Source organism: Rhododendron vialii, chromosome 2a (genome assembly GCF_030253575.1).
Source record: "Rhododendron vialii isolate Sample 1 chromosome 2a, ASM3025357v1".
NCBI classification, from domain to species: domain Eukaryota; kingdom Viridiplantae; phylum Streptophyta; class Magnoliopsida; order Ericales; family Ericaceae; genus Rhododendron; species Rhododendron vialii.
The window spans coordinates 8,114,311-8,127,826 of record NC_080558.1 but is presented as its reverse complement, the minus strand read 5'-3'; the positions used below and the strand labels follow the sequence as shown (position 1 = coordinate 8,127,826).

General features: G+C 35.7%; 2 protein-coding genes and 1 long non-coding RNA gene across 3 annotated transcripts; 1 reads left to right on the top strand and 2 right to left on the bottom strand.

Moving 5' to 3' along the window:
- Positions 1-1,813: 1,813 nt before the first annotated feature.
- On the bottom strand, positions 1,814-2,383 carry LOC131318135 (uncharacterized). Its single transcript, XR_009197507.1, has 2 exons — positions 2,287-2,383; positions 1,814-2,172 (listed from the first exon to the last, which is right to left on the bottom strand). It is a non-coding gene; the product is annotated as an uncharacterized LOC131318135 (long non-coding RNA).
- Positions 2,384-3,487: 1,104 nt separating this feature from the next.
- LOC131318104 (protein ALP1-like) lies at positions 3,488-5,511 on the top strand. Its single transcript, XM_058347918.1, has one exon. It carries the CDS (start codon positions 4,035-4,037, stop codon positions 5,331-5,333), a length of 1,299 nt encoding a protein of 432 aa, XP_058203901.1. The 5' UTR covers positions 3,488-4,034; the 3' UTR covers positions 5,334-5,511.
- On the bottom strand, positions 5,476-6,904 carry LOC131318107 (uncharacterized). Its single transcript, XM_058347924.1, has 2 exons — positions 6,376-6,904; positions 5,476-6,258 (listed from the first exon to the last, which is right to left on the bottom strand). Exons 1-2 carry the CDS (start codon positions 6,751-6,753, stop codon positions 5,590-5,592), a joined length of 1,047 nt encoding a protein of 348 aa, XP_058203907.1. The 5' UTR covers positions 6,754-6,904; the 3' UTR covers positions 5,476-5,589.
- Positions 6,905-13,516: the final 6,612 nt, after the last annotated feature.

Sequence of the window (13,516 nt, the reverse complement as noted above, 5' to 3'; positions counted from 1 at the left end):
TTTTTCGTCACCAAAGTTAAGCATTTGGTGACGAAAAAAATATTTCGTTACTAAATTGGTCTCATTTAGCGACGAAATATATTTTTTGTCACCAAATGATTATCTTTGGCAACAAAAAATAATTTCGTCGCCTTTTTTAAGCTTTTGGTGACGAAAAATGTATTTCGTCGCCAAATGGGTACTTTTTGTGACGAAAATATTTTTTTCGTCGCTAAACAGATATAATTGGTGACAAAATTATTTCGTCACGGAAGTTGTCAAAACGGTGACGAATTTATTTTTTCATCGCCAAATATACTCATTTAGTGACAAAATTAAATTTCGTCGCCACTTTTTCGTCACCAATTTTCATTTTTCTTGTAGTGTATTTATTCGGCAAATATAATATTACAAATTTTAAAACTAATTTTAAAATCTGGTTAGAATTTTTTTTTTTTGGTGATTCACAGTAAATTAAATTGAGCAACATTTATTCACCAATCTACTGTAATCAAGTATTGAAATTCAAGAACAATTTATTCATAACTTCCATAAATAAAGAGTGTTCACCTAATACTTAGCAAACAATATCCGAATTCGCAGAGTACAAAATAACAAAAAATCATACCACGAAAAGTGTACGTAGCATCAAACATATCATAACCAAGCTCTAGAGTGCAAAATAATAGGAAAGTTCAACAGCGAGAAAACTAGATTACGGAAGAATCCACGGCAAAAATCCAACTTCTTCATATATAGTCCTTAACAAGATGTCAGATACTCCAATATCTGTGGAAAGAATAAAACACAATAATAAGACCCATGATATTGACACAAACTTACATCAAGGGAAGAAAAGAAACCTAACACCATGATATTGATACATGCACATACAACAACATTTCTCAAGTATAGGTATAAGAATGAAGAGAGCCATCTAAGCAAATCTAAGCATCTAGAATGTGAGTATAGATTTCGGATATCACTCTCTATCAATGCCTTTTAATTGGTACCACCATTAAATTACTTGGGCTTCCACATAAACAACTTAATCCTATACTTGTTTGGTAGTAAAACATATTCACACCACGTTTTCGATACCACGAAACCTAAAAACTATAACCACTCAACATGAATTTTCTGTGTGGAATTTCTAGAAAGATAAAATACATGTCAAAATAGCCTTTGATTTGATTTTTGCCAAGCTTTCCTCCACAACCAATGGTACCAACAGTTTGGGGATTTTCTCCATTATGACTCTGTGGTATCAACAGATTGAGAATTTTCCACTCTTAAGATAATAACTAATTACAAGCCAAAATTTAAAATTATCTTGACATTTTGTGCCTCTTAATGCATAAAAAGCTAATTGAGTCCATCTCATGGGCATGGACTCAATTATGAAAGAAATAACTCTAACGTTAGAGCCACGCAATCTACAACATGGTTTTAGCCTATAACACGAATAATGCAGCTAGAAAACAGCTCTACTAGAATTTCCTTAACTGGATCACACATGAATGGCACTTCTCAGAAAGAACTAAATTTATGGGCAAAAAATAAAGTTGAACTTCTAATTTCCAACCTATGAGCACTGAGCAATTGGGGCTGAGAATATACATGGGACACGCACAAACACATATCAGGTAAGAAAAAAATGCAACTCTCGGGAGACCAACCGGTGTATTGGTCATTGCCTAAGGTTAAGAAACAAACACATAAAAAGCATTTTTTTTGATGGACTCAATTAAGAAAGAAATAACTCTTAAGGTTTAAAGTTTGAAATACAAATTGTTGATAACTAATTCCATGAGAAGGTTTAAAGTTTCCGGTGTTTTATGCAGAGAAAAAAAAGTCCAGATGCATAAGTTGTACAGGAAAGTTTAGTTTCTTGCACTCGCTCTCAATCTCTTCCTAATTCAAACACATCAGAAGTAGATATATTTATCTCTTTCCATCCCATTCTCTCATTCTCTTGCTAATCAAATGGACCATAAGGCATCAAGAAATAAGTCGAAGAAGAAAAACAACAAAGAAAAAACTCAACAGAGTAGGAACATAACAAAAGGGAGATGGACATACAGAAAAGTCTGATATATCAATCACACCATCCCCATCTGTATCTATCTGTTCCCATAATTCTTTTATGTCTTTGGTACCTATACAATCTTCAGAGTGACCGCTTAAGCCCAACTGACCATTAAAAAAAACAGAAAACAACTATAAATCAAAAGCATATGACAAACAACTAACAACTCGGATCAAAAAAAAAAATTGAAAACATTCTCAAACATGAACAGGGAATACCTGAGCTAGAGCTTGCAAGAACTGAGAATAGTTTATGTGACTGCCATCAGCTTCAAGAAGGTGTAATGGGCCGATGGCACCGCACATATTGCTTATGGGGTTACGATGGCTAATCAACTGCAAAACAATCTATATCTTCAGCATACTTCATACAGTATGCACAACACGAACACCAAACCACCTTAGAGAAATCTTCGCTGCCATTGGTGCATGGATGAGCAATATCATAGTCAGATAAGACATTATTTCCTCATTTGAGAAGGAGACGAGAGCATTATTATTTTATCTCAATTCTGAGGTGGCTTAGATCTTACCCGCATAAAATGACTGGAAGAGGTGGGAGTTGGTTTTCTTGACAGTATTGATCTATGTACTGTAAAATCTTGTATACCTTAACAAGAAAAAGGAAAGCAAAGCAAACCAAGGTCACAAAGGTTCAGAATTTGCAGATAGATTTAGTAATTTTAACATACCATAGTAGGATCAGAACATAGCAAGTGAAAACCACCACCTGTTGCAACCTAACAAAGCAATGACTCGAAATTCTTGGTGATTCACAACATGGAATTGGGTCCGGAACACTGCTGTAAGCAGACCCGTCACCAAGAGAATCAATAGATGCCAAATTGTATGGAAAATTAGTTCCAAATCTTAGCTCAAACTTGATGATGGAAAGATCTAAGAGAACTATAAGGTCAGATCATCAAGCAGAGTGTTCTCTATGTTTAAGTATACACGATCACATGAAACAGACATCCTATGAGAACCACTTGGTACTCAGCTGAAAAAGTGCATGCGCAAAATCCAAGCCCAACGATATATCTTAAATACTATATTAGCATATCTTTAATTCTGCTTGTACAAAGGTGCTTATTTCATTTTTTGCTACCAGTAATACCTTGTTTCCCCAAGAATACTCCTTGAAATTTATTCTGCCGTCCTCGGACATCCTAATTGAGACGCCTCGTCTCGCATGGCCACCATCCTCTCCTTTTGTTACAAAAACAAGAAAAGAAACAACGAAAATATAAGGAATAGACAAATTGAAAAAGATAAAACAAAAAGAAAAGGAACATAAGTTGGCAAATGTTAGATGCATACATATAGCTCCTCAGAGCATCCCCAATGGGGATGTAAAATAGAAGAGGTTGTATAGTTATTTTAGATGAAAAAAGTGGTTAAAAGTTGGTTAGATGTAAAATAGAACCTATGCCTATCCAATGGTGAGATGTAAAAAAAAGATGGATAATTAACAAACTTTCAATCCTTCTTAATTTTCCTCAACTTTCTTAATTCTAATTTAAGTACTACTTCCGTTGAAAAATAATTTTGGTATCCGGTAATCGAGAACTTAAAAAAAAAAATATTTCCGAAAAAAAAAAAATACTTCCGTCCCATATTTTTGTTTTTACTTCTCATCCACTTCAGTTTCACAATTTACTTCGTCCATTTACTCCCATCAATTCTCAACCACGTCATTTAATTGATCCATTTACTCCCCACTCTCAACTATACCATTTACTATAGTCATTTACTCATATCTACTCTCAACTACATCATTTACTGTCATCTACTCTCACCTACATCATTTACTCTCATCTACTCTCACCTACATCATTTACTTCAGTCATTTATTCTTATCTACTCTCAACTACACCATTTACTTACCTTCTATATATACTATCCTCCCCATTATTCATTCTCACACTCAAATCTATATACAGTCTTCTCTTTCCAAAAAAATCATCATGAGCAATTTAACCCACAGAATATTACTGGGAGAATTTGACGGATCTTCCTCCGATGATGATGAGATTGCAATGGCGCAATTGATCATGGCCAGGCAATACCAAAAATTTCAAAGAAGACGCCAACAAAGAGGTCATGTTGGTTCTACAAGCGGTCGAGCCTGGATCCCCCGTGACAGAGTTGCTGCTGACCAACGACTCAATGATGATTACTTTTGTGAGTATCCGCTCTACGACGAAAAGTTGTTTCAGCAACGTTTTCGAATGAGTCGACCCTTATTTCACAAGATCTTGGGCAAACTCCAACAACATGACGTGACGTTCGTCCAAAGGAATGATGCAACGGGAGCTGCAGGTCTTTCTGGTATCCAAAAGATGACAGCAGCTCTGAGGATGATGGCATATGGGACGCCTGCTGATAGTCTTGATGAGTATCTCAAGATTGGAGAAAGTACAGCAGTTGACTCTCTTCAAAACTTCTGTAGAGGCGTTATCTCTATTTTTGAAGCAGAATACCTGAGAAAACCAAATGAAGCAGATACTGCAAGGCTCTTACATGTGGGCAATCAGCGTGGTTTTCCTGGAATGCTAGGCAGCTTAGATTGTATGCATTGGCAGTGGGACAAATGTCCAACTGCTTACCACGGCTTCTTCAGTGGCCGCAGCGGAAAACCCACTATCGTACTTGAAGCAGTTGCATCGTATGATTTGTGGATTTGGCATGCTTTCTTTGGCATGCCTGGGTCATTCAACGATATCAACGTTCTTGATCAATCTCATCTCTTTGATGATCTCAGTGCCGGTCGTGCCCCTCCAGCCCATTTTGTTGTTAACGGGAGTCAGTATGACATGGGGTACTACCTTGCTGATGGTATCTATCCAAAATGGGCGACTCTCGTCCAAACCATTTCTCAACCACAAGGAAGAAAGAAGCAACACTTTGCGAGGATGCAGGAGGCATGTCGCAAAGATGTTGAAAGGGCATTTGGCGTACTCCAAGCGCGCTGGGCAATTGTGAGAGGACCGGCGCGATTCTGGAATGAGGAGGATCTAGGCTGCATCATGAAAACATGTGTCATTTTGCATAACATGATAATTGAAGACCAACGTGATCACGATGCTAGTGATGAAATTACTGAACTTCTTTCTTCCAATCCAATTCAAGTATCGAGAGATATCACTCCTGCATTGGTTGATTTCTTTAAAAATAACCGCAGGATTCGATCAAATGAGGCACATCATTCGCTCCGCAATGATCTTATTGAACACCTATGGGCCCGTAATGGAGATGAAGAATGAGGTTCCCGTGTCTTGTATTTCATTATCGAGTCTTGTATGTCATTTTCTAGTCTTATATTTCATTATCGAGTCTTGTATTTCATTTTCGAGTCTTGTTTTTTATTATCGAGTCTTGTATTTCATTATCGAGTCTTGTACTTCATTAGCTAAATAAAATGCATTTTATTATCGAATAGTACTCAACGATTACATCAAAGTCAAGATTATTACATAATTGCTAAAGACTATTACATATGACAATAAAAAATTATTACAATCAATAATCAGGAAAATCAGGAAAATAACCGTTCGAACTTGAGCTAGCCGTCCATTTAGCCAAGATTTCACCCTTGCGATACTGGTAATAAGCCTTCATTTGGGGGTCTTGAACCAAATCCAAGTCCATTTGCATAATCCTATCTTCCATCTCTTTTTCCTTTATTGCTGCCTTTCTCTCCTCAAGCGCCACCCTTCTCTCATCATTTGTTGTAGACCTTTCCAAAGCCGCGACTCTTCTTGCTTCCATTTCAGCTCTCCTACTTTCCTTGTCAGATGTAGTTTGGTTGAATTTTTCCATCAAGTTTATCCATTCACGTTCTTCATTTCCTGATTTTTTGGTCTTCAATAATTTTGCCTTCGATGCTTTACATCCGGGAGGCCTCTTTCTTGGAGACTGAACACTACCTCCACTCGTAGGATTGCTATCTTCTAATGTAGTCGCTGTGTTTGGAACTTGAGAGAAATCAGGAGAGTCTAAATTTGGATTTTGAGAGAAATCAGGAGATAGCGGGACCGAACTTGTATCCATTTGTGAAGATCTTGGGTCGGACCTGGGTGGGGTTAAATCCGCCCACTTCATACTGTGTTCTAAGATTGCCCAGCAACAATCCAAATTGGCGAAAGGTTTAGTCTCAGTATCTTTGTAATGTCTCTTCGCTAGATCAATCTATACAAATAATAACAAAATAATTTAATTAATTATCAAAATAATAATATTAACAAATTCTTATGAAAACAAAATAATATTATTAACAAAATAATATTATTAACAAAATAATAATACCTCATTTTGTTCTGTCATTCCACTTTGATGTTGCCTTTGAATTTGCCTTAAATATCCACGATATTTGTTGCAAGCCTGCTGGATGACTTGCCATCGAGACTTGATAGAAGCATCCGATCGTACATCGCCTCCTGTGAATTCAGTGTATTTTTTTGCAATCCGATCCCATAATTTAGATCTTGGTTGGTTGGTACCAATAATCGGGTCTTGACTAATGCACAAGTAAGCATTACAAATTGCTTCATCTTGATCGGAGTTGAACGATTTTCCTCTCGCACTACGACTTCCTTCTGCCATAATTAATACACTATTTTTTTTGGAGAGTGTTTGTGGAGAATGAATAAAAATTTTGTTGTCTAAAATTCTATTAAGACACATTTATAGGCAGGGGAAAAAAATGGACCGTTACAAATTTTTTTCAACACCCAAACAGCCGTTGGGTCACCAACGGTCGGATTTTAATAAAAAAAAAAAAAAAAAAAAAGACCAACGGTCGGATTCCAACCGGTGTCCAACTTTACTCTTTCTCTTCTTTTAATCTTTTATCATCTGTTCTCTCTCTCTCTCTCTCTCTCTCTCTCTCTACGAAGACAGACTCCACCCCTCCTCTCTCCTCTCAAACCAGACGGCTCCTCTCTCTCTCTCTCTCTCTCTCTCTCTCTCTTTCTCTGTAGCAGACTCCCCTCTCTCTCTCTCTCTGGCGTCCAACCCAGCCCTCCTCTCCCTTTCTCTGAACCGAAGGGAGAAATCCTAGACAGAAAGGCACAGCCGGCCAGAGTTTCAGAAGGGTACAGCCGGCGAACAGCCGGCGGCATGCGCCGTCCATGGATCGTCAAGAATCGGGGTACGAGACGGTCATCTCCGGATTCCGGCGTGTTCTACCGGATTCCGGCGTGTTCTTCCAATTTCCGATGCCTTTCCGACGAAATCAGGTAACCTCCGGCTGTCCAAAATTCTGGTATTTCAGTTGGATTGGATGATTTTGGTGACCTGTAATTTATAGCTGCAGCCAAAAGGAGATGTAAATATACATCTCCCTTTCCATTTGTGCTATTTTCCATCTCCAAAATTGCTATTTTACATCCCCATTGGAGCAGTTTTTTTTACATCTGGGTTGTATTATAAGTATAGCACCTGGTTTTACATCCCCATTGGGGATGCTCTCACATTGAGGATTGATCCATCCACCATCTTTCAATGCATGTGATGCATTGTATATATCACAAAAATCTAGCACCTTTCCATTAGGCTTGTCGGCCTAACATATTCAAATAACCATTAGTTTTAAAGGACATAAAGCAATTAAGTGAAGAATACATCATGATGTTGATGGAACCAATTAAAATGAGAAACTCACTCTGTAGACTGACTCTACAAACTAACTTAAACTTGTTCAAACAACAATCCATTATACCAAAATTACATTCTTCCATTCCAGCCCATATAAGCACGTGTTCGTGTTGGATCGTATTTAAAAAATCTTAACAATGCACAAAAAATCTCACCTCAATTATTTGAATTTCAACCATAAAAGCCTAAACGGAGTCACTATTATTTTTTTTGGCAAGTATAAACAGAGTCATTTCCTCCAATGAAATAGGAAAAAGTCATACATCTTCCTAAAATCATATAATAGAATTCTCTTCATTTTTCTTTTCAAGAGTCACATTATTAACTCTTAACCCTATGAAGTACTTTTTCTCTGAGAGAAATTGATAATGCCTAGTTTATCACTCCACTTAGCGTAATTATGATAGTTTTCCCTTTAAAGATAATACACCAGAACATCACATAGATTTCCCAAATAGAAACAAACATTGTTCAGATATGCATACTAGGTCACATAATCCTTCCGAACTCTTACACTCCTGCTCTCAATTCTCGCTCTAATAAATTTTAGTAGTATGTAATGTTTACGAAAGGCACTTTCTCGCTCTCACTCCCGCACCTGCATTATGTGACTTAGCCTTACCTACATGACCACATCAGTTATGTTGATAGCACAAATGTCTAATACAAATAGAAAATTATAGCTGAGATTTTAAACTAACCCAGAGGAAGCCCTAAAATGCCACGTCCTACAGCTACTGTCGCATTGCACAAACCGTTTTTTTCTTTTTAAAGACACTGCCATACTAATTGTGGTACTGTAAATGTAGAATTTGAAGTCTTTTGATCCCAAAGTACATGTTCACTCACAGCTTCCCTTCTACATACTTCAAGTTTGCAATTCTCACATTAATTCAGAATCAAATCTGTCAAAAAGCCTTAATTCTAAGCTTTGGGATAAAGCAAGGCATCAATGTTCATAGCAGTAATCAAACAAATCAAATTTAAGAAACTCAAGGACTGATAGATTTAGCTCATACCCGACATGCATACAAGTAACACTCAAAACTAAATTACAAGAAATCCTTGTATGTATGTGCTTACCAATCACCGAGTAAAATCCCTAATCAAACAGAAAAACAAGTAAACATTGTCACCGGTTAAAAGCCCTAATTTAGTAGCGCTGATAGCCCTCACAATTTCAAGCAATTCTTGTATGTGTATGCTCACATATGTTTGAAAAGGCTAGGGCTTAGATAAACATATACATATCGAGAGAGATAGAGAGAGACGCCTCTACCACGGCTGGGAACGCGCGCAGAGTCGGAGGGAAAGCAACCGGGGAGGCAGTGTCCGAGGAGAGAAGGGCTTTCATCGGTGGGGGATTTTTGATCATCGGTGGGGGGTTTGATTGAGAGGAGGGGGGAGCTGAGAGGGTGTGGCGGTCGAAGAGAGGAGACAAGACTTGAGAGGGAGGAACTAATGAAATGAGGGAGAAAGGGGAAGCGTATAACTGGTGTGGGTTTATATCAGGTGTAACGGTGTCGTTTCATTTTGGAGAATCATTTGCCAACTAACTAGTTAGTCGTGGATTTCCAAAATGCCCGCCTTTATTTTCGTGAAATTTTGAATTGGCGCAAAAAAAACATATCTTCCTGGACCAAAACCTATTTTAGTCGGCAATTATTTTATTTAGCTGACTTAAAGATGATTCGGTGGGCTCTAATTATGCCACAATTGTATACAAACTTTAAATCTTTTTCACCATGATGTATTTATAATGTTCAATCTAAACCGTTAGAATTTTACGTCTTACTAATTATAGCATTGTCACCAATATCGAAGATCATTGAATATCAGCGACGACATGATTAGACTTTTACAGCTTCCAGAAGCATTAAAGTCTTATAGCACACCACCCGAGCCCCATTTGAGGTCCTTTTGCACGATCAGAACCATCTATCTTTAATTTATTAGGGGTCAGATCATTCTTATTGAGATTATAGTTGATCCCTTTTCGTTAGACAATTGAACGAACAGAAAATACTATTTTTCTAATAAGTTCATGTCTCAATAAAAGGGTTTTCTAAACCTGATCAAACCGCAAATCTACAATAATGAATAATTCAACAAGTGCAACAAAATCAACAGTCTCGATCGTCATGATTTGTCTCACATCGTGTGGCCGGCTACTGTAACAACAAGTGTAGCATAACATTTAGTTGATTATCAAGTAGATCAAAAGTACGAATTGTAAAGGTAACTACTGAGTCATTTTTTATAATGTTAAATCCGAACCGTTAGGATTTCACATCTTATCGATTATAGCATTGTCATCAAATTCGAAAATCTTTTGATATTGGCAACCACATGATCGAGAGACAACTAATCCGCGGAGACACTAAAGTGTTATAGAGCACTAATCGAGCCCTGCCTAAAATTTTTTTTGGCAATCAAAATCATCTATCTTTGATGTCATACAAATAAGATTATTCATACCAAGAATAAAGTCAATCGCATACGGATAAAGACTTGGTCGGACAGCAAAATTCTTTCTATTTAAGAATTTTCATTTTTATGAAGGGGCTTCCTTAACCCGATCGAGCCAAAATTTTACGACAATCTTATGATTAAGAAGAAAAAAAATAGGAACGGTTCTGATCGGGAAGGTTGTAATGTGATCAATGTAGTCGGAACAATATTGCCTTTCTTGAATTTTTTGGAAAGTGGGAAAAAATCGATATTCCCCGACTAAAATTAAATTTAGTCGGGAAAAACCTCTCTTTACCAACCAAATTATTTAGTCGGAAAATGTATTTCATTTGTTATTTTTTTAAATTGGGAAAAAGCGATATTCTCCTACTAAAATTAAATTTAGTTGGGAAAAACCTCTCTTTACCAACCAAATTATTTAGTCGGAAAATATATTTTCATTTGTTGGTTTTTTTTAAATTGGGAAAAAGCGATATTCTCCGACTAAAATTAAATTTAGTCGGGAAAAACCTCTCTTTACCAACCAAAATATTTAGTCGGAAAATGCGATTCCTTTGCTTTTTTTTATAATCGGAAAAAATCGATATTTCCCTACCAAAATTAAATTTAGTCGGGAAAAACCTCTCTCTACCAACCAAATTATTTAGTCGGCATTAATATGAAGATTTGCCGACTAACTTTTAGTCGGCCATGCAATTCTCACCATCACCCGGGGTAATTCTAGGTTGGCGCCACATTTTTGCCGACTAAAATATATTTTAGTCGGTAAAACATATGTTTTGGCAGACGAAAATAGTTTAGTCGGCAATTTTCTTATATTTTGCCAACTAAAAATTCTTTAGTCGGTGATTGGCCAATATTTGCCAACTAAAAATTTTTTAGCCAGGAATTTTAGTCGGGAATGGTGTATTTTGTTGTAGTGTGATTTGGAAATGCCTCTGACATAACATTGCATGCCGATCTATTACGTACACATAAAGACGGAACCAGAATTTTATCCTAGCAGTGGCGAAATGTATACTAAAAAAATAAAAAAAATACATTACAATATTAATAGTCATCGGCTCCGGAAAAAATTAAAGTAACATAACAGAAACTAAACTAAATGATGTTTGTCATTTACACATGGAGTACAAACGAAGACTAATTTCAATTTTGGGCATCGATAATGGCATAATAATTAAATTTCCTTAATTTTTTGGAAAAATTTCACGCAGGCACCTGATCTTTCACACAAATCACACATAAACACCTGACCTTTCTTAAACTTCATATAAACACCTGAGCTTTCTAAAAACTCATCAATTCAACACCTGACCTTTCTTAAATTTCATATAAACACCTGAACTTTCTAAAAACTCATCAATTCAACACCTGCTGTCACTCCTCCGTCTAAAACAAAACGGAAAAAAAGTTAAGTATTCCAATTTTTTATTTGTTTGAACCAGTGCTAAGATCTTATTTTTCTAATAATTTTATCCTAAAGAATCATAATTAGTTTTTGACTCTAAAGCTCTCGTTAGTCAGCCCTAAGAAAATCGTAGAATCAAATATCTCTTAGGGCTAACTAACGAAAGTCTTAGAGTCAAAAATTAATTATGATTCTTTAGGATAAAATTATCAAAAAAATAAAATATTCGCACTGATTTAAACGGATTGAAAATTGGAGTAATTAATTTTTCAACTATGCATAGACAGTTTATATATTAAAAAATATGGTTAAAAAATGAGGTGCTCCAATTTTCAATCCATTTAAACCGGTGCGAAGATCTTATTTCTCTGATCATTTTATCCTAAAAAATCATAATTAATTTTTGATTCTAAAGCTCTCGTTAGTCAACCCTAAGAAAGTTGTAGAATCAAATATCTCTTAGGGCTAACTAACGAAAGCCTTAGAGTCAAAAATTTATTATTACCCTTTAGAATAAAATGATCAGAGAAATAAAATATTCACTTCGATTCAAACGAATTGAAAATTGGAGCAATTAATTTTTCAACAATGCATAGATCGTTTATATATTAAAAAATAAGGTTAAAAAATTAAGTGCTCTAATTTTCAATCCGTTTAAACCGGTATGAAGATCTTATTTCTCTAATCATTTTATCCTAAAGAATCATAATTAATTTTTGAATCTAAGGCTCTCATTAATTAGCTCTAAGAGATATTTGATTCTACGATTTTCTTAGGGCTGACTAACGAGAACTTTAGAGTCAAAAATTAATTATGATTCTTTAGGATAAAATGATCAGAAAAATAAGATCTTCGCACAGGTTCAAACAAATAAAAAATTGGAGCACTTAACTTTTTTTCCGTTTGGTTTTAGACGAAGGGGTGACGTCAGGTGTTGAATTGATGAGTTTTTAGAAAGCTCAGGTGTTTATATGAAATTTAAGAAAGGTCAGGTGTTGAATTGATGAGTTTTTAGAAAACTCAGGTGTTTATATGAAATTTAAGCAAGGTCAGGTATTTATGTGTGATTTGTGTGAAAGGTCGGGTGCCTAAGTGAAATTTTCCCTAATTTTTTTTAGGTTAAGTTGTTTTAGTGTTAGAGTGTGGAATATTTTTTTTCTTAATTACACATCATCATTTATATTATTTCACTTTGGCCCATTAAATTTAGTTTTGGAATACTTTTTTGGGTCTTCTTTCATGAAAAAAAATAGAAGATTTATGACTAGTATATAATAAAAAATAAGAAAAAAAACCTAGCAGTAATAAGACTATATAAGTTTGGGATAAAAAAAATTTGTAACATATAATAATTGCATTTTCTAAAATTCTTGTCGTGGTAGTTGCCGCCATTAGACCCCCTTTGTTCCATCCTTGGTTAGCATGTCAGCTGGCGCAAGTCATTATAGGTCATACATTATAACGATACAATATTATAATGTGGATCCAATGCTCATTCATTCTGCAATATTATATTGTATGACCATTTATTATAAATTCTCTCACCAAAAGTGCAATCAGAAACTCTTAACCAAAACTCTCACTTAAATCAAGTCTTGCAAAATACTAATTTCCACAACAACAAAAAAATAACATTTACTGGCTTCTCCAATCCAAATGGACGAATCTTCAATCAAACAAATAAACAAACAAACAAATTAATGAAATGCGGAGTCTTCCAATATTGGATTTGAGTAAAAAAATTCCACACACAATCCTTCTCAAATACAAGAATGACCGTGTGTGGGGATAAGCTCATTCAATGTGCAATTGAGACATTTCGTTTGTTTATTTTAGCAAACTTTCAGTGAAGACTTTTGCAGTCAGCTTCAATAACAACGTATGAGGCCCTTGTTTGCCACTAGCTGA

Coding starts and splice junctions, on each gene's coding strand:
- LOC131318107 (XM_058347924.1), bottom strand. CDS start 6,753: ATGTGTCTTAATAGAATTTTAGACAACAAAATTTTTATTCATTCTCCA. Junction 6,259..6,375: donor GAATGACAGAACAAAATGAG/GTATTATTATTT, acceptor TTATTTGTATAG/ATTGATCTAGCGAAGAGACA.
- LOC131318104 (XM_058347918.1), top strand. CDS start 4,035: ATGAGCAATTTAACCCACAGAATATTACTGGGAGAATTTGACGGATCT.